Source organism: Condylura cristata, unplaced genomic scaffold (genome assembly GCF_000260355.1).
Source record: "Condylura cristata isolate star-nosed mole 26May11 unplaced genomic scaffold, ConCri1.0 scaffold00008, whole genome shotgun sequence".
NCBI classification, from domain to species: Eukaryota; Metazoa; Chordata; class Mammalia; order Eulipotyphla; family Talpidae; genus Condylura; species Condylura cristata.
The window spans coordinates 7596117-7614559 of NW_004567109.1; the positions used below are offsets into that span (position 1 = coordinate 7596117).

General features: G+C 59.0%; 1 protein-coding gene across 1 annotated transcript in view; it reads right to left on the minus strand.

Annotated features, from left to right (window-relative positions):
• Positions 1-4430: 4430 nt before the first annotated feature.
• Positions 4431-18443, minus strand: part of IFFO2 (intermediate filament family orphan 2) — a 52157-nt gene continuing 38144 nt past the window's right edge. The window contains exons 3-10 of the mRNA XM_004679357.2: positions 13841-13901; positions 12726-12821; positions 11499-11639; positions 10268-10407; positions 7548-7668; positions 7344-7436; positions 6374-6504; positions 4431-5346 (exon numbers count right to left, since the gene is read on the minus strand). Coding sequence (XP_004679414.1) covers positions 5241-5346; positions 6374-6504; positions 7344-7436; positions 7548-7668; positions 10268-10407; positions 11499-11639; positions 12726-12821; positions 13841-13901 — 889 coding nt within the window. The 3' untranslated portion in view covers positions 4431-5240. The remainder of the gene's footprint in view (positions 5347-6373; positions 6505-7343; positions 7437-7547; positions 7669-10267; positions 10408-11498; positions 11640-12725; positions 12822-13840; positions 13902-18443) is intronic.

Here is an 18443-nt window from a genome sequence, read left to right on the forward strand (position 1 = left end):
GCCCAGCCAGTGGGTGGAGCCAGGAGGGAGAGGGCGTGAGCCCCAGCAACCAATCAGACCAACACGTGGACGCCCTGGACCAATCAGAAGCACGTTCCTGGGCTGCCTTCCGAAAGAGCCAATGAGAGGGCGGCATTGGGACACGTGGGAGGCGGGGCGGCCTGACCCGCGGCGCCGGGTTCGCGGCGACTCCAGTGCGGCTGGCGCCGTGGCCCAGTGTGCTGCTTTTGGCACGTGGCTACCCGGCTTATGGACGCCGCGGGGCCACAGCGCGCCCAGCCCCCTGCCCCGCTCGGGGTGGGCGTCCCCGCCGCACCCTGCACCTCCCGGCCTGGCGCGGGGCCACCTGGCTTCCCAGCGCCTGGCGCTTAGGTTAATCGTCCCATGTTCCTCGCACATTATGGCCAATAAAAGATACCACCCCTCTCCCGCCCCCCAGCTCACCTGTACCAAGCTTTATTCCCGCTCCTCACGCCTCCTCCAAATCAAAAGGTGTTTTCTCTGAGATTTTTGCCTAAAGAACTAACACTCAGATTCTGGAGGTTCCTCATGGTGTGGTCTTAGGACCCCTTAGGGTCCCCAAAAACTCCTCTGGGCCTCAAGTTTCCAGGTGTATGAAGGGCAGGGAATGAATTCCCGTCTGGAAATGTCTGCATTGTTTACTGCTACTTTTCTTCTGCACTTTAAGATGCTTCAGGCCCCATGCACCAATCAGAATAGAACTCCTGGGTCAATCAGGGAGGTCCCGTGGCAGCTTCTTAGGCCCGGAAAGCCAATGAGATCAGGAATGGGAGACTGGGGAGAGGCAGAGACCGCTTTAAACACTGGGCTTCCAGAGGGTAAAAAGTAAATCGTAATTGGCAATGGCTGCTTCTCTCCATCCTTGAAGAAGATGCTAGTCAGGCCCAGTTCACCTAGGGCAAAAATCTCCTGAATGGAGATCATTAACTAGAAAAATCTAGGATATTGGAGAATATCAAGTCCACAGCCCCAGGAGCTGGCCTCTCCAGGGCTGGTGAGAAGGTGTAAGCAGAGGCTTTGTGAAGAGCAGAATCCCAGTTCCAAACTAGACTGTCCTTTCTCAGCCTGGGAGGAAACCTGTGATGGCATTGTCTCTCACTTCCCCGCCTTTGAAATGCGCATAATGAACATTGCTCCTACAATGTTAGTGTGAGCCAAAAGGCAACAAACAGGTGGTGTGAAATTACCCTCTTTTGTCATTGATTACTTTGTTTTGGGGTTGTTGTGGTCCCCAGTTCTTGAGAACCACCAATCACCATTTTATATTTAATTTTTAAAAAAGGAAACACCATCAATTCTAAGACATGTCACTTTATTTAAAAGAAGCCAATATACAGGATATAAAGGGCATGATATTTACAACAGTACAGTAAACAGGTTGGTTTCTGGTGGGATCAGTAGTCTTTCGATGAGTATAAACCCCCCTTGGAGCTAGATCAAGGTGGCAGACAGAGCAAGAGTGGGACATGGGGCACGGGATAGTCACCCCAATGGGGCTAAAAACAGGTAGATGCTAAAATGTCCACAAAGGGGCCTTGGGGTTGGGGTGCCTTTGCCTCTTTTTTTCCTTTTGTCAAGCCTTGTCAGAGGGAAAGGTGAGGGATTTCCCCGGGAGAAACACAGCCCACCTTGAGCCTGGGAACCCTCCACCCATAGGAAATTCTCTTCCAGAGAGACTGCCTTTGCCCACACCCACCTGGCTGCCTGGGCTAGGAGAGTGACCTTCTAGAACCTTCCTCTTCTAGGAAGAGGATCCAGGTCTGAGGAAGCCCCCAGTACCCAGGTTCCTCATCCAGGGCCCTGGGGGAGCACCACCGGGGCTGCTGCCCAGAGCCAGCTCTGGGCATTTCATGGGCTTCGCTCCTGCTCCAGCTGCCAGATAATCTGAGCCATAGGGTCCAGGCCCCAGAGAAATGAGCATTGTGCTCCCCGACCTGCAGCCCATAGCCACAGTGGGGGGAGTTGCGCCTCCACTGTCCCCCAGCACAGCTGATGCGGCAGTGGGCCCCAGCAGACCAGAGCCCGAGTAGCTGATCAGCACCCACCCTCTGAAGCAGGCTGTGCCCTTTGCCCTTTTCCTCCTATCAATTCTGCGTTCCCCCTAGCTCACCCACAAGTGCCCTCCTCCAAGACATCCAAAGGCCATGGAGCTGGGGGGCCAGGGGCGTGGGATGAGAGAGACCTGGGTGCTCTGCAGAGGAGATGGGGCGAGGGGTGCTCTTGCACTCAATCCAGCAGCCACACGCATTTGTCCACAGAAAAACACTGGGGTACCACAACTGCCTGCCCTAGATTAAAAAAGCCTTTCCTTTCATAAAAATAGATGAGTCTCTTGCTTTATAAATAGATTACACTGAGCTGAAGTTATTCTTGTATTACCCCCTCCCCTGCATCCCGTCCCCACCCCAAGCTAAAGGGTTTGATCGTCCGCATCGTCTGATCTCCACCCAGAGACCTGAAGATGTGACATATTGCCACACGAAAACAAATGTGTCTACTTGCCAAAAACTGTTTTCCCTGTTCAGCCACAAAAGTGTGTGTGCATGTGTGTAAATGTGTGTGTGTGTGTGTTCCACAACCAGGGAGCCAAAGGAAGCTACTCTTCCTGCCCCTCCCCCAACCTCTCTTTTTAGAAAACCCCCCACATAGGAGAACAAGAGAGTGCAGCACAGGAGAGTCATCTGAGGATTCTAAAATACCAGTGTCAATATGACACCGAGCTTAGAAGTAGAAAACCAAAACGAAGTATATACAACTTTACAAAGGATGGACCCCAAGGTCCCAGCTGGACTGATGCTGCCCCAGCAAGCATTGGGGGTTTCCTTGGCAAGCTGTGGGCTCGTGGTGCAGTGACAAGCAGGGCCCACTGGCAACTAACTCGAAACAGAACCTGGTGAGGAGGGAGACAGCCAGGCCTGGTCCAGGAGCCCACCGAGGAGGTGCGGGGCCACCTTCCTGGGGACCCCCGTGCACCAGCCCCAAACTCTTTCTCCCCAGAGGAGAGTAGAGACTGGAAACGAGCAGGAAGGGAATGTCTGTCTCTGCCTCCTGGCACTCCCATACTCCCAGGCCAAGTCGCAGAACCCAAGGCGAACATCCTCTAGAGGATGGCGAGAGGGAGGCGAGTCACAGCACAGCGCACCCAGCTACCTGAGCCGCCCTCGGCGCGTAACTGTCGTAACGCTAAAGAGAGGCCCACACCCGCCACCTGAAGCGCCGGACTGGCTCTCACGCTGCCGGCCCACCGCTGCACCTCTGCAGCCCTGGACACAGGAGGCCCACGGGCGGCCGTTTTCCTGCCCGCCCAGAAACGGAAAGTCTTTTCAGCAGCTGAGGTCCAAGCCCAAGTGGCTCTGATAACCTTTGGTTAAAATAAGAAAGAAACTAAAACAACACTAAAATAACAATAATCAGGTCTGTCTGAACCCTGTCACCTTTAGAACAAGGGTCAGTGTGATGGAGGGAAGGGGCTGCCTCCCCTCCAAAACCGCTGTCCCTCTGTGTACCGCCCCAGGGCCTGCTTGGCTGGTAAGAGATGCTGGGCAGGGAGGCCTCTCAGGAGGCCCCCCAACAAAACAGGAGAAAAAGAAAATGGCGGGGAGACACAACAAAGGCCACCAAATTCTGATAAATAAAAATTACAGTCACTAGCACACTAGCACTCTCCCTCTACACATATATATTATACGAATATTATGTACAATGGTTTTAAGACTACAAAACAGATAGAAGAAATGGAAAGAGAGAAGACCCGCACTGGCCCTGCCACCCTGGGGAGGACAGGCCCAAAGCCAGAGCACCCCAACTGCGCCAGACAGCGGGCAGTGGGGAGGAGTTCTGGGCCTTGACCTCCAGGGGGCGCTCCGGGGCCACCCAAAGCAGACACCGTAGTGTACAAAAGGAAAAGGCGGCCCGCCCGGCCTGCTCCTGGGGGCACCACTGTGCCTCCGCACTCGGGTCCCCCAAGTCTTGGGGAGATACTGGCTCAGATTAACTCCCCAACTGGTCAGTCAATCAAGTGAAATATGGAAAGAGGCTGACATGTCCACGGGTGGGCCTCGCCTGAGCGCCAGCTTCGCCACCTCTGACCTCTCTTTTCCAACACGTGGGTGCTTGCCGGGACAGAGGAGATCCCAGACGGCAGCGGCCTGGGCTAATCCAGCTCCACTGTGGAAGGGGGTGATGCCAGGCCTGGTGCCCCTCAGACTTTCTCATAGAGAAATTACAGATAAACCCCGAATTTTTGGTGGGGAAGGGAGGGAAAACATCAAGTCCACAGGCAATAAAAGGCTCCCCTCCCCCACCACAGAGGTCCCAGGAAAGTCAGCCATCAGGTGGGCTAAGGGCCTTGTAGGACCCACCTGGGTCCGTGCTCCCCCCCCCCCCCCCCCAGCTGCTAGGAGAGATCAGAGATGGTTCCAGCTCCGCCTCCCTCCCAGCTCCAAAGCAGGAGTCTGGAACCAGGCCTACCTTCTATGTGATATAAGGCAAGCTGCTTTTTTTTGTTGGTTTTGTTTTTTGCATAGTAGTTTAAACACAGTGAGGCTCCACCTTCCCCACAGTGCCTTCTCCCTCTGCCTTGCCACTAGATCCAAAAAGAAAGAAAAATTTGTCTTCCCTCCCTCCTCTCATCTCTTCTCTCTTTCCACAAGTGGAAAACCTTGAGAGGTCCCCGCCCCGGCCTGGAAAGGCTGCAGAGGCCCAGGGCTCCTTCCTGGGGGGCCTGGGCCACCCCAAAACCAATTTCAACAGTCGGAGGCCCGCAGAGGAGGGAGGGCGCAGCTCATGGCCAATCGGAGGAGCAGACGGAAGGGCAGAAAACCACAGTATCCACGCCCAGGGCCCCGCCCTCACCTTAGAGTTCTATATAAAAACACCTGCCAGGAATAATTCTTTGGAGCTCAAAGTGGCTCAGCTTAAGGGAAAAGGCACAGTTTACACTGCATCATCCGGACAGAAGTCTGCATTTGTAACGTGGAGAACAATAGAAATTGACAGCACCATTCCTTGGGTGGGTGGGCGGATGGAGACCGGGCACTGGTTGGTGGTAGGAGGAAGGGAGGGAGGGAGGAAGGGAGGGAGGAAGCAGCAGTCCCTTGGGGCCTCCGGAGAAGGGAGGACACAGGAAGTCTGTGTGTCGAGGACGGGAGCTCCACTCCCGGGGGAGAGAAGGCAGAGGCCCCATCACCAAGCCCACTAGGCACGGAGGGCCTCGGTCATCAGCTGACCATGGGCTCCACATCTGCCTCCCGCTCAAACTCGTCCTGGATCTCGTCTGTACTTCCTGAGTCGCTGCTGGCCACGGAGCTGGGGGACGGTGAATTCCTGGAAGGCAGAGGAAATGGGGGCTGGTCAGAGGCAGCCTGGGAGACAAAGAGCAGCCACTCCCATAAACTCAAACCTCAGAGGAATCTGCCTGAGACCTTGCCCTTGTCCCGTTCCCTTCAGAATCTTCTCGCTCAGGAGGTGAAGGTGGCTCCTAAGAGCTCTTGGGGCCCCCATGCACCAGCTTCTAATTGCTCTGGGTGCTGAAAGCCCCTTGGGAGCAAGGGCCAAGGATCAAGGATGGTTCTCACCCTCAGTCACCCATCACAGGGCACAGAATAGGTGCTCAGAGCACCTCCAATCAGCTCAGAGCCCAGAAGGAGGCTTTGCTGTCCAGTGGTTAACATAGAGGAGCCAAGGAGCTTAAGAGTGGACATGCAAAGTCTTAGCCCCCCACCCCCACCCCCTAGAACCCCCCAAGGGTTTCTCTTTGACACTCTGAGACATAGCCTGCAGGAATATAATCAAATACATTCGTGCTTCGTGCCAACACCGTATGCGTGAGATCCCATTTTATCAGTAGCATGCCAGTGTCCTGGACAGGCTGCACATGCTTGTCTTTGTTTTGGCGCCCCTCAGCAAACACAAGGGGCCTGTGCAGGTCAGTCTCCTGGGGACAGAGCCAATGGGCTGAGTCCAGTGGGTAGTTGCCTCCTACTCCACGGCGGGGGAGAGGAGTGCCCGCCCCTCCTCCACCCCGCCAATTCGGCAGAGATTGCATCAGAAGCACCATGAGGGGCTAAGACTATCCTGTGCAGCACTGGGTGCCCACGGCCGTGTACGCAGCAGGTCTCTGAGAAGCCAAGTGGGAGCAGTAAGATTTGACAGGCAGGTCATCTGGCCCACGTTAGCAGGCATCGTCAGTAACCTGTCCTGTCCAGGCTAACAGACACTGGGTGGTGGGTGGAGGGACGGACGGACGGCTGGATGGATGGGCAGACGGGTGAGCCAGGTTGTAAGTTCTCGCCCCACAAGTGACCCCCCGGAACCCAGCCACTGACTCCCCAGGGAGAGCAGAGCCAGGCACCTGTCTGCGGAGCCTTTGATGAGCCGGCGGCAGGTCTCCATCTGCACGTCCAGGCCGCGCTTCATGCTGCACATCTCCATGTACTCGTGCAAGTGTCGGTTCATGTCGCTCTTGGCGGTGGCCAGCTCCAGCTGAGAAGGACCAACGAGGGGGAGCCAGGTCACCCTGACAGCCGAGCCCTCCGCAACCTCATCCCCCGAGTCCCCAGCGGTGCCGGCATCAGGCCACCCTACACCCTCAGCCCCTGCCTCACGCACATTAACCTCCCTCTGCTCTCTGCATCCTGGTCCATGGCCTCTGGCGTCTGCTTCTGAGCACGGGGGAACAGCTGCTCAGGAACCACAGAGACAGCTTTTCCTAGTAAGCGGTTTCCGATCCTGCCAGCTCCACCCTGCCCACACCCCTGCATCCCTTTACAGGCACTTGGTTAGGAAAGCCCCCCATTTCTCGTTTCGCATGCTCCCGACCAAATGCTTCCTCCCCCAGAGCAGGAGCCGGGCTTCTCTTTCCTTAGCATGACCGCTACCGCTCTCATGGATTGCACAGTCTCTGGGACTCAGAGAACTGGGCTGGACAGCCGCCCTGGCTGCGAGGCCTTGGACCAGTCACTCGATCTCTTTCCGCCTCTCCCCTCCTTTGTAAAACAGGCGCACAGCCCTGCACGGGGAGGCACGGGGCGCCCGCAGGCACCCAGCACATGCGGTGGCTGTAAAGGCCCACTCGGATGCCGGCTCTCATTACGCTAGGGTCATCGCCTTAGGGGGACGACTTCAAACTCTCTGGGGCAGACAGGGGCTACCACCCCATTTTATAAGTTAGGAAACTGAAGTTAGAAGTGGGGTCTGGCCTGCCCTGCCCCAGGCTCCCCACCCTGAATCTGGCCCACTCCAGCAGCCCTGCCCTCGAGGGCACGTCAGGCCCAGGGGTGTCCACCGCGGCAGCTCAGGGGACCGTGCCGGAGCTCGCTCACCTCGATCTGGCCTATGGTTTCCTGGTACTCCTTGTCCCTCGTCTTAAAGAAGGATTCGGTCTCATGGATCAAGTTGCCCAAGTTCTCCTCTTGCTGAAAGAGAACAAAAGGGACGGTTTAGCTGGGTGGTGGGGTGGTAGGAAAGGACACGGGTGAGGTGTCACTGCAAGGCGGTGCCCGGTGGGTCCCTTGCCCGCCGCTCACCTCGCCCTGCACCTCGATGGACGGGTTGCAGTTGGTGAAGTCTTCCCAGAGCAGCAGCGTGTCTTCGTTCTCTTCCCACGTCAGACTGTCACAGTCGTCATCAAAATCAAAGGTCTCCCGCCTGCAGGGGGGACAGCGGAGCCCATGAGTGGACAGGAGCCAGGTCCTGGGCCCGGCAGACAGAGGGGCACTGCCCCACAGGGTTGCTCCTACCAGGCAGCCCTCCAAGCCTGGGTGGTGCCCAGTGCCAAGTGAGTCTACGTGCTCTGTGTGCCATCGAAAACCTCTGTTTCTTTAAGCTGCTGGGTTTTAATTAATGGAGCCCAGCGATGCTCCTATCCAGCCCCGGCTTGCAACAGCTCAGGTCTTGAGCCCTGATTTTGCCCAAGGAGATTAATGCTGCTGCCACTTACAAAGGACATTCCAGCTCGGAAAGAATAACTCACTTGTCCAGAGTCACAATGCGAGCCTGGAGCAGAGGCTGGGGCTGCAGGTCAGGGCTTCTGTGCCTGTGGTTTTCTCCTCCCCATCAAAACATCACCCCGCACCCAGTATGTGCGGGCGCAGGCCCGGCTGCGAAGCGGATACTAAAATGCAGTTCACGCAGTCCTCACCGCCCACAAGGGCAGCGCGTGGTTATCCCCACTTTGCAGGTGAGGAAACTGAGGCTCAGCTGAGGCTGCTCGGCAGGTGCAGGCTGAAGTCAGACTTGATTTCAAAGCCTGAATCTGGACTCCTGGGCTTTCCTATTCACCAGAGGCAGAAGTAGGTCACTAATCATCCAACTCTGGCTGGGCCTAGGGGGTCCCCAGAGATGCAGGGGGTACCCCAACTGGAAAAGGACTTAAAAACCCTTCTGCCCTACCACTGATCATGCAGATGGGAAGCTGATGCCCCCAGCGTTAACTCACTTGACGGTGATATCGCCACACTGGAGGATGCAAGGCAGGAAGCATGTCTCCAGGTGGCACCCCTGGGCCCCCCCCCACACACACACACATTCCCTTCTCAACTCCTTCCTGAGTCTTGGGGCAATGTTCCCAGACCTAGGGCAGTCGACCAGGCGGGCGTCACCAGGCAGCAGCCCCGAGGTGGTTTGGTGAGTCCAGGAACTGGAGCTGGGGGGTGGCAGAGGGAGGCACGCGGCTGGCAGCCCAGGGAGCCCTGCCTGTGCCGGGACCTCGCCACATACTCTGCTACTGACTTCACTTCCTGCCCAGCATCTGGAATCTGAGTTCCCCCACACGGCCGGAACGGGAACCAGGAAGGACAGGAAGATGGAGAAGGGCTAAGAAGAGGCTCCCCCACACCCCACTGATCTGGGGGGCGGGGCGGTGGAGCAGGGCTGGCAGCCTAGCAGAGAAAGTAGCAAATTCCTCCCCTTCTCCTTGGTCTGAAGCCCAAGCAACTGATTTTGATCAAAACAAAACAGCCTTGACACGGGGGCATTATTCAGACTTCAGTGGAACTGGCCCGGGCCGCCGGCGGCCGCTTTGGGTCCCAGCACACAGCTAGTGGAGATGTCAGATGTCAGGGCAGGCTAGCAGGGCCCGGGGTGGGGTCAGCAGGAGCTGGGGAGCTACAGGGAGGGGGTGATCAGAACATTTTTTTTTCAACTTAGGCAGCTTGACAGCAGATAAGTCCAATTGGCTACTGAGCCGAGCTCAGGCCTGTCAGCACCCAGACGCCCTTCCCTGCTGCACCAGGAAAGCTTTTGTGCACAGCCAGGGGAGCCCCACACTCAGTGAAGCCCCACCACTGACACTCAGCTCACCCCATTCCTGAGCAGTTCTGCTTCCCTGGTGACTAGGGCTTCTTCAGAGAAACCCTTCGACCCCACCAAGCCCAGTCTAGGTCTAGTGATTGGGACCCCTGGAGCCAACCAGGCTTTTCCTTCCAAAACCCCATTCGACAGCAAAAACTTCACATGAGACTGGAGGGCAGGGTCATCAAAAAATGAATCAAGAATCTACGAGGCTCCTTGTTACACTCAAATAGAAAACTCCCCCAGTGCAGCCCCATCTCAGTTCTGTTCCAAGGGACGGCACGTCGAGGGGTGCATCTGGCAAACCCCTCTTCCTTCCAAGTGGCCTGGCTCAGCTGCAAAGGGACCATGAGGCCAGGGACCAGGCGCAGAGACGGCAGAGCAGAGGAGTCCTGCACTTAAAGCTCCTAGCGTGCCATCACTGGGCCTGGCGCCGGAAGCGTGCACACAGCCGGGGCTCGTGAGCTGGCACAAGCCAGCTCCGGCTTATCGCTGACCATCCGACCCGGGCAGCCTGGACCGACTTGCATCCCAGCTCCAGCACGTATTAGCACCGGCGGGAAGCCAAGTCACTTCCCCTCCCAGTCTCAGATTCCTCATCTACAAGGGGAGTGACCACCTGCCCTCCTGGCTGACCGTCTGCAGTCTGCGGAGGCCCCAGCACCCTGCAGACAGACGGTGCGGGGCAGGGGAGGGCGTGTATGTGCGTGTGGACGCCCAGCTGTCCCACCAAGACGGAAACCAGTGTGACTGGATCCACGGCCTGATCAAGAACTCTCTGGCCCCCAACAGGCTCCCAGGGCCCCCATTTCTGAAAACTTTGCACAACTTCCCAAACTACAAATGTTGGCCAAAGTCCTCTGTGGGCTACTGGCAGCCCAGACCAGTCGGGCCACTCTCCCCCAGTAATCTGGCAGACCCACGCGGCCCCCGAGGCTGGGGCTGTGGGACTCACAGCTGGTTAAACATGCGCTTCATCTCATCCGTGATGTTCATGGAGCCGACCTCGTCGTCTGGGAACCGGGTCACCTCTCCGTCCTGCTCGGAGTTGTCATCGTCGGAGGCCACCTTCTTCTCTTTCTTTTTGGGGACCACCTGGCCCGGAAGGGAAGAGATCAAGGTCACTGGGAGGCTCTGCTGGGAGGGAGGGCAGCGTGGGCTGGGGAGGGAGGCGGCACCCCCCAGATGGGCAGAGCGTGGCCGGCCAGCCACTGCCAGGCAGGGTGCACGGGCCCTCTAAGAAGCTGGCGAGTTAGCAGGAAGCGTGAGGTTGACAGCCATGCAGGACAGGGGACACAGACAGCCCAGGCCCACCCCTGGGGGGCTGACACAGCCTCTCCTTTGTCAGAGAAGCAGCCCCACGACTGGGCTAGAGAAGAGGGCCTCACTGGGGTGCAGTCCCCTGGGTTGCCTCAGAACAAGCCAGAGAAAGGAGAACCCGCGTTTCCCTCCTGCTCACTGGCCAAGTCAGCAGGCGTGTGGCCCACGGCTCACCGAGCTGCCGCCACTCCAAGTGCCAAGACACGAGCAAACCAAACCTCTAGCAGGTGCAGATGGCAGCCCCCGCTTGCCAGCAGAGGGGCAGCGAGAAGGCAGAGGTGGCCCGAGGCCCGGGAAGGGGAAGGCGCCCCCTGCTACATCCAAAGTCACACACAGAAAGAAACGCCACGCCATAGTGACCCAGTTCCAGCAAAAGCCACACCAGACCCCAAACTCAGACAGAGACACACGCCCCGCGGTCGGCCGGACTAGCCCCCGCGGCCGCTGTCAGCCGACGCCTTCTCTGGGGACACACTTATTTGTCGGGGGCAGTGCGTGGGGGTGGGAGGCGTTCTGGAGGCTTTGGTAGGAGTGAAAAGTCGCGAGAGGCCAAGCGCTGCCCCTCACAGTGCTGAGTGCATCTGCAAGACTCAGGCCGCTCGGCCAGGGCTCCCGCGGCCTGCTGGTCCCTGCGGCCACCGTCAGCCCCCGTGAGCGGTCCATCAGCCACCGGGTGAGGCTCTCAGGGCCGAGGGAGGAGTCAGACGAACCTGAGTCTAGCGTCCCTGGCTCTGTGTTTTCTCGGGGGGCATTGCTTCTAGGGGGAGGAGTGTGAGGGAAGTAGGGGCCGGTGGGGGGGGTGGTCGAGCAGGGCCGGCTGCCCCAGGAGGCTGGAGGTGGCCGGTGAGCAGGGTGGCCCTAGTCACCTGGAAGATCTTGGACACGTCTTCCGAGTTCCGCTGCTGTGCGACATCGCACAGCTTGGCCGTGATATCGATTCGGCGGCAGATGTCCATGTCCACCTTCATGGCCTTTTCTTGGATCTTTGTGTCCAGGTCTGTCATGGGCTGCAGGGAGGACAGCAGGGGGTTACGTGAGCAAGGGACTGAGCAAGCACGGAGGGTGGGGATGGCAGTGCCCCAGGCTCCTGCTGGGCAGGGAGGCAGGAGGCCCCTCAGTGTTGGGGGCGAGAACCCCAGAGTTCACGGGGTGGAGGGGGGCGCCTTGAGCTTCTCCTGGGGGTGAAGAGCGGGGCCAGTGCTGCTCGGGGCAGGGCGACGGGGGGGTGTGGGGTCAGGGTGGCTGACAGCTTCAGGCCGAGTGGAGCACGTGAGGCCATGTCTGTGGCTCTCCCTAAGGGCTGAGGCCTCTTCTCAGCAGACAGTGTTGGTGTTCATGAGCAAGGAAAAAAAGACAACCCCGCTGTTGACAGACACCTCTTCTTCCTGCCCCACGCCCCCGCACAGATGCCTGCTTGCCAAGGCACGTTCGCTCTCAGGGAGTCTACCCACACTGACACGGGGGGCTTGCGCAGGTCAAGGGGTCCCCTGGATCTCAGCCTCACACCTCTCAGAACCAGGAGCCAGGCTCCCCCTCTTCCCAGCACATACTGCCTGCCGTTGGGAGGTGGCAGGAAACCAGGGTCCCCAACAGGAGGGAGCTCTCTGCTGAGGACAGCTCCCGCACCGCAGTTACCAGAGTGGCTCTGACCATGGGAAGGACGCACACACTGGCCTTCCCCCACCTACAAGGCCACCTGCTGAGGGCACTGGCCTGGGAGCCTTGCAAAGCCTCCCGACCTGCCTTCCGCCCCCAACTGCCCTGACCCCGCGGCCTCGGCCACCACCAGCTCTCCTCCTGGCGAGCCGGGAAGCAGGCGAACGCGCGCACACGGACCGGGAGCGCCCGCAGGGCGGGTTAAGCGGCAGATTAATGCATCTCTGCTCAGACCAGGGGAAGCGGAAGTGGGCGGGGCGGGGAGGGCTGCCTCGATGCATCCGTCATCCTCAGGGTCAAATGCAGCCAGCCAGGACTCTAACTAGAAGCCAGCTCTGGAGCCTCGGAGTAAATGCAGCGTTTGCATGATGGGTGTGGGGGAGCATCGTGGCGCCTGGCGCGGAGGGGGCGGGTGGAGGGGGGGCGACGGCACTTACATCACTCATGAGCCCCTTAAACACCACCAGCTCCGCCTTGAGCCGCTCTATCTTCTCATTCATCTCCTCCTGGATGGCTTCGGCCTCCTGTGCTGCCTGTAGCACAGAGACGGGGCAAGGTTGAGGGGAGCCCAGGCACCCTGCGGGATTGCTCTGCACCCTACATGAGGTCTGGCCAGCTGGGGTACCTGAGCGTCAGGAAAGGGGTGCTAAGGACCTTGCTTTAAAACACTTCTCAAGGGGTGATTTAGTGAATGGAGAAATCCATGGCAGAGAGGAAGAGAGAAAGGTTAATGCAACAAGTGACCCTGACTGGTTGGAATTCTAGAATGGGCAAGCGCCAATTGCTGGCCATCTCATCTCAGGTGTGCAGCTTAACCAAACGCGCACGTCTCCAGGTGTGCGTGTCTGCAGAGGACACAGGCAACTGTGGAGGGGACACCTGGGGGAAACTTCTCTTTCCTTCATTGTGCTTCTCTGAGGCTTCCGAATATTTTTGTAAAATAAAAAGCACCTTTGTTATTGAAGAATGGGGGGGGGCAGTCACGCTTTTCCTTCTGCATATGGGCATTATATATCCTCCCTCTGACTTAAAAGAGAAACACTTTCAATATCAGAAAGCAATTTTTTTTTTAAGATTTGACAGAACTTTCCACACCTTCTTGGCGAGTGGGGAGGGGGCTGCGTCCACTTAGCTGAGAAGAAAACAGAGGCCTACAAGGTGACCCTTACAGAGTCCACGGCATGCAGGTGACAGAGGGTCCAGAACAGAGCGTCCAGAGCCAGAGCAGCACCAGCCATGGAGAGCCCACCGGGCTGGGAGCTCACCTGGTCCCACCTCTCCAGGCCCGCAAGTCAGTTTCTTCAAACTGGGGGAAGGGGGGGCTTAGACATCTCCAGTGCAAGCCTCAGGTGGGGAGCAAGGGGCTGTGGGGGCCACTAGCCCCCAGGACCCCAGTTAGCACTGGAACTTGAAACCCCTCTGGCTCTGAAGCACAGGAAGGGACACAGAGTGGACTGCGCTGGCGGCTGCCCCCAGCTCCGCGCTGTGAACACTGCCCTCGGTCGCCTGCGTCCGCTGCAAGTCCCTGCTGGTGACGCCTCTGGGCTCTTACCTCCTGGAGCGTGTCCACCACGGTCTGCAGGTTCAGGCGCTTGGCGAGCTCCTCCTCCCATCTGCAAAAGCCAACAGAGGCAGGTGGTCATTGGGAGCTGCACAGCCTCAGTCCAGCCTCACACACAGGCCAGCACCCACCCTGGCCCATCCCAGATGGGGGACCCACTGCTGCCTGGCCTCCAGGAGCCCCCAATCTAGGGAGGTGGCACAAAACCATTACACCAGTTGTTGGTGACACAAGCCATGTGCCTGGCATGGTCACAGCACCAAGCGGGGTGTGGGGAGAGACACCCCACCCCTTCACGCAAACATTAGCGTGCGGCTGCCGGCTGTTAGTGCAGGACATGGTGGAGGGGCTGGTCCCAGGGCCATGTTAGGACTCTCATATGGCTTTCCTGGGCTGATCCTACAATCCCGTGGGCAGCGACCCCACCGTCACCGTCACAGATGCCACCTACATAGCATCATCAGCCTTGTCTTATGGAGGAGGAGACTGACGCTCAGAGAAGCTAACCGTTTCACCCGAAAGCACACAGCTCGTGGTGGGGCTGGGATTCCAACCCAAGTCTGTTTTATTACATTAAAAAAACAGTGGGGCCCTCCCTGGTGGTGCACAGCACTATGAACCTGGCTGCAGCTGCTTCAGTGCGAGGTCGATCCCCGGCCCGGGAGGCGGCCCACTGGCGCAGCAGACCTCTCCTGTCTCACCCGCTGCTCCTCTCAGCAGTGTGCTTCAGCACTCTGTCTCTGGTGAACCCTCTCACCCACCCCCCACCTCTGGCCTGTACCCCAGTTCTGTATGCATGAATAAATAAATCTTTAAAATAAAAAAAGCAAAACAGTGACTACAGCACTCGCTTATTTTACATTTATTATGTGGCAGGTCCTATTCCAGAAGCTTCACAGGTCACTGTGTCATCTGGGCACATGTTGGACAGGAGAAGACGGGGGGAAAGGCATGCCAGGCTCCAGGGGTACCCCAGCACTGCCTGGAGGAAGGAGTGGGATAACTAGCCAGTTGCCTTAATAGCACCAGATCACCTCAACTGAGCCCTGTGTACCAGGAAGCCTTCGACAGCCCCATACCCCGATGACAGGGAGGAAGGAGGCGCGCAGGCAGTGCCCAAGGTCAGGCAGGCAGGGTCAGGCACCCGTGGGGACTCAGCCTGCCAGGCTCCCAGCCCCGTTCCCAGCTGGAGGAAGTGGCGAGGGGGTGGGGGGAGGCGGGTGAGCTTGCTCCCCTTTCTCCATCCAGGGACACACAACTTCTCTCCTTCCTCACCCCACGGCCACCTCCCTACATGGCCTCGGAGCTTGGAGGTCTGGAGCCTTTTAGGATGCTGCCGGCCAGCTAAAAATAGGCCAGAGGGGAGAAATGGAGGAAGAGTCCATTACATCATCCGCTTTGGGAAACAAGAGAAAACGGATACTGTTTGCACACAGAGGAAAATTCCTCCCTCCCACACGAGTCAGTCGGCCCTGGCCGGGGTGCAGGAGTGTGCACTCTGCCTTGCCCCACACACTCTCCCTCGCCAGTTCCCACGTCTTCACCAGCCCCCGCTGCCAGGGCCAGAGCTGCTGTGCAGACAGGGACGCAGCAGGCAGGGGCCGGGGCTCCTGCAGAAGTCAGAGACACAGAAGAAGCCGTGGCGGGCGGAGAGGGGATGGAGGCCAGGGCCAGGCGACTTCGCACCGAAAACCTTCATTCTACAGCTACAGCCAGGCCTAGAGAGCACTGGGAACTGGCCGGGCAGGGCTACGAGTCCATCCTGGAGGGGACAGGACACCCTCTCCTCCCGCCCAGCAGCAGGAACCACGGAGAGAGGCCAAGCCCTGAACACGAGTCTCGAACCAGCTCTCCATGCTGCTCTGCGGGCCAGGGACTCGGTTCCCAGGCCACCGACGGAGCAGGGGCCGGCAAAGCCAGGCAGGGGCTGGCCACGACGCACTGCTGGGCCTTGTAGCACACAGCAGGCGCCGCAGAGAAGGGGGGCCGGCAGCTAAGACGCAGGACTGGGTGCATGTCACCCCACGCACGCATCTCCCAGACGGGCTCTCGGGAATGGGGCTCCACCGCGCACACACACACACACACCCGCTTTCCTTGGAGCAACATTCTCATGAGGAAAGTGGCAAAGAGGCCAACAGCGCCATCACACAGATGGGAAAACGGGGCTCCGAGAGGGAGTGCAGCTTGCTAGCGCCAGCCTGCAGAGAGCCGTCTTTGGAGCTCCGAGCAGCTGGGGCCCCGGCGAGGGCTCCGGGCGGCCTACCCCGCTCCCCGGGGTCGCTGTCCATTACTAACGCTCTGGTAAAGACTTTTTCCCAGACCCATCTTGGAGAAGAGAGAACTGAAGTCAGAGGCGCGAGGCAGCTTGCCTAGCTTAGGCAGCAGGGGCGGGACTGAAGCCTCAAACCGGGGTGTGCGGGCAGATCTCCAGGGACCCCGGTCACATGCAGGTGGATTCAGCGGGGGTGGGGTGGGGTGGGCGCTGCAGATGGCACCGAGGGTCCACGCCGCGCCTGTGGGTGATTTCAGGGGCCTTTTATTTCCAAAGCCGACAGCAGGCAGCCTGCACGTCTGCTCCCAGGAGGCCGAGGACGACCCTGGGCGTGCACAGCAGCTGGCCTGGCAGATCGAGTCTGCGGGCCACGCTCAGGTCCCTGCCAGTGCCGCAGGAAGACCTGGCTCTGTCGGCTCTGATGTTGACAGTGCAGAAAAGCTCTGCCCTTCAGCTGCCACGGCTGACGGGAGAGAGGGCGGGCAGGCGGTGTGTTTCTGAGGCGCCTCAGACGCCCCACATTCACTGCCACGTCCAGGGCAGGAAGCAGGCAGCTTAGCCGGGAACTGGTCAGCCGAGTTGTGAGCTCTGAAATTTCAACACCGGTCTCCCAGGCGCGGTCCCCTCCCTGACCTGGATCTGCCCACAGGAGTCGGGTTTCGGCTGAGGGACACAGAGACAGAGCACAGAGACAGAGCGGGCAGTTGCCACAGAGAAAGGTGTGTGTGGGGTGGGGGGGCAGAGCCAGGGGTCGGGGATGCCACGCCCCTCAGGCTATGGGGCCTGACTCTCAGGCCCCGCAAGCCAGAGTCTGACACTTGAGCAAGAGGGCGGTTAGGAAACGGGAAGGCTGAATTCAAGCCAGGTCTGCCCAAACCGGACCCTGGGGCTCAGTCCAGTTTGGGGGCTGCAAGAGAAGCCGAGACTGGAAATCGGGAGGCGGGGGCCACACTTAAGACGGCGTTCGGGGGCTTGAGAGTACATCCCCTCACGTCCCCTCTGTGGTCCGGCCGCTGTTCTGTCAGTAAAGGAGGGGTCCCCCTGGACAAAGGACCCCAGGCTCACGAGGGCCTCTCCTGGAGGACGCCGGACTGCCTGCTGTCTGGCTCTGGAAATAAAGGGTCCATGAAATCGCTGTGGAAGATTGTCCGCTGGGGTGCAGTTCAGGGACATGGGCATGGCGTGGGGCCCTCGGTGTGGACTGGGGGGAGGCTTATCAGCCACCTCCTGTGGGTGGCGAGGGTGGGGCGTAGGTACACCTGCTCCACCCACCGGGCTACAGAGCCACAGAGAAAGCCCCTCCCCACGGCACAGGTGGGGAAATGGGGGGCCAAGGGCGGAGAAGGAACCAGGGCCAGCGTGGCCTGGAGCACCCCACGCCTCCCTGCCCACCTGCTCGCAAATTCTCCTCCCTTGAGGCATTGGCTAAGAGAAGGGAGAGGACACTGACTGGTCACTCTCTCAGTGTGGCCACCTTTACCAAGGTAGGCAGAGTGATATATAAATACACGGTCTAAACACCACTCCCTGGGACTGTCCACATTTGCAGATGGAAAGACAAGCTCAGAAGTTGCCCCTTCCCCGTCCCCCCTCCCCCTCCTCCTCCCGAGAATCTCTTCATTCTCCCAGGAGTGCCCTAAGCGGCTTCTCTTTCCCAGGCCTCAGCACTCAGTTCAGTCCTCTCCCTCCTTCCACGGCGCTCCAGCTTGAGGCTGCTCAGCCTGTCTTGCCAGGAACCTTGGCTGAGGCGGAACCTCACACCACACCTTCTCTTGCTCCCCACTAGCTCCCCTAAACGTCCTTTCTCTTCCCCAGTCTGCAGGCCACCTCATGTGCATCCCAGCCCCTCAGCCCACGCTGTGCTGTGCGCAGCGGCTTCTGAAGCAGGTTGGGTAACGATGGCGATGGCCAGGAGGGGAGGGGAGGGCAGGGGCGGCCACGTATTCCCGCCTTAAGTGCATGGCCATGTTTAGTGCCACGTGACCTGGAGGTAGCCTCATTCTCTACCTGGTGAAGAAGCTGCCTTCCCGAACCATCAAGCACCTCACCTACCAAGAGCACAGCTAGGAAAGTGTGGTTTCTATTTTCCAAAGGAGACCCCCAAAAGTGAAGGTACCGCCTGGCCCGGGGCCGTCCACGAGCCTGAGTTCCCAGCACTGACTCTGCTCCCCGCTGTTCAGTCCATTTGGCTCCAGAGCCTCTCTGGGGAGAGGCCTGGCCAGGGGCTGGCGAGAGCAGGGGAAGGAGAAGCCCTCCCACTCCCACTTCCCACAGCCTGCAGGCCAGGCGGGGGAGGGGAGTCGGGACAATTAGGGATAA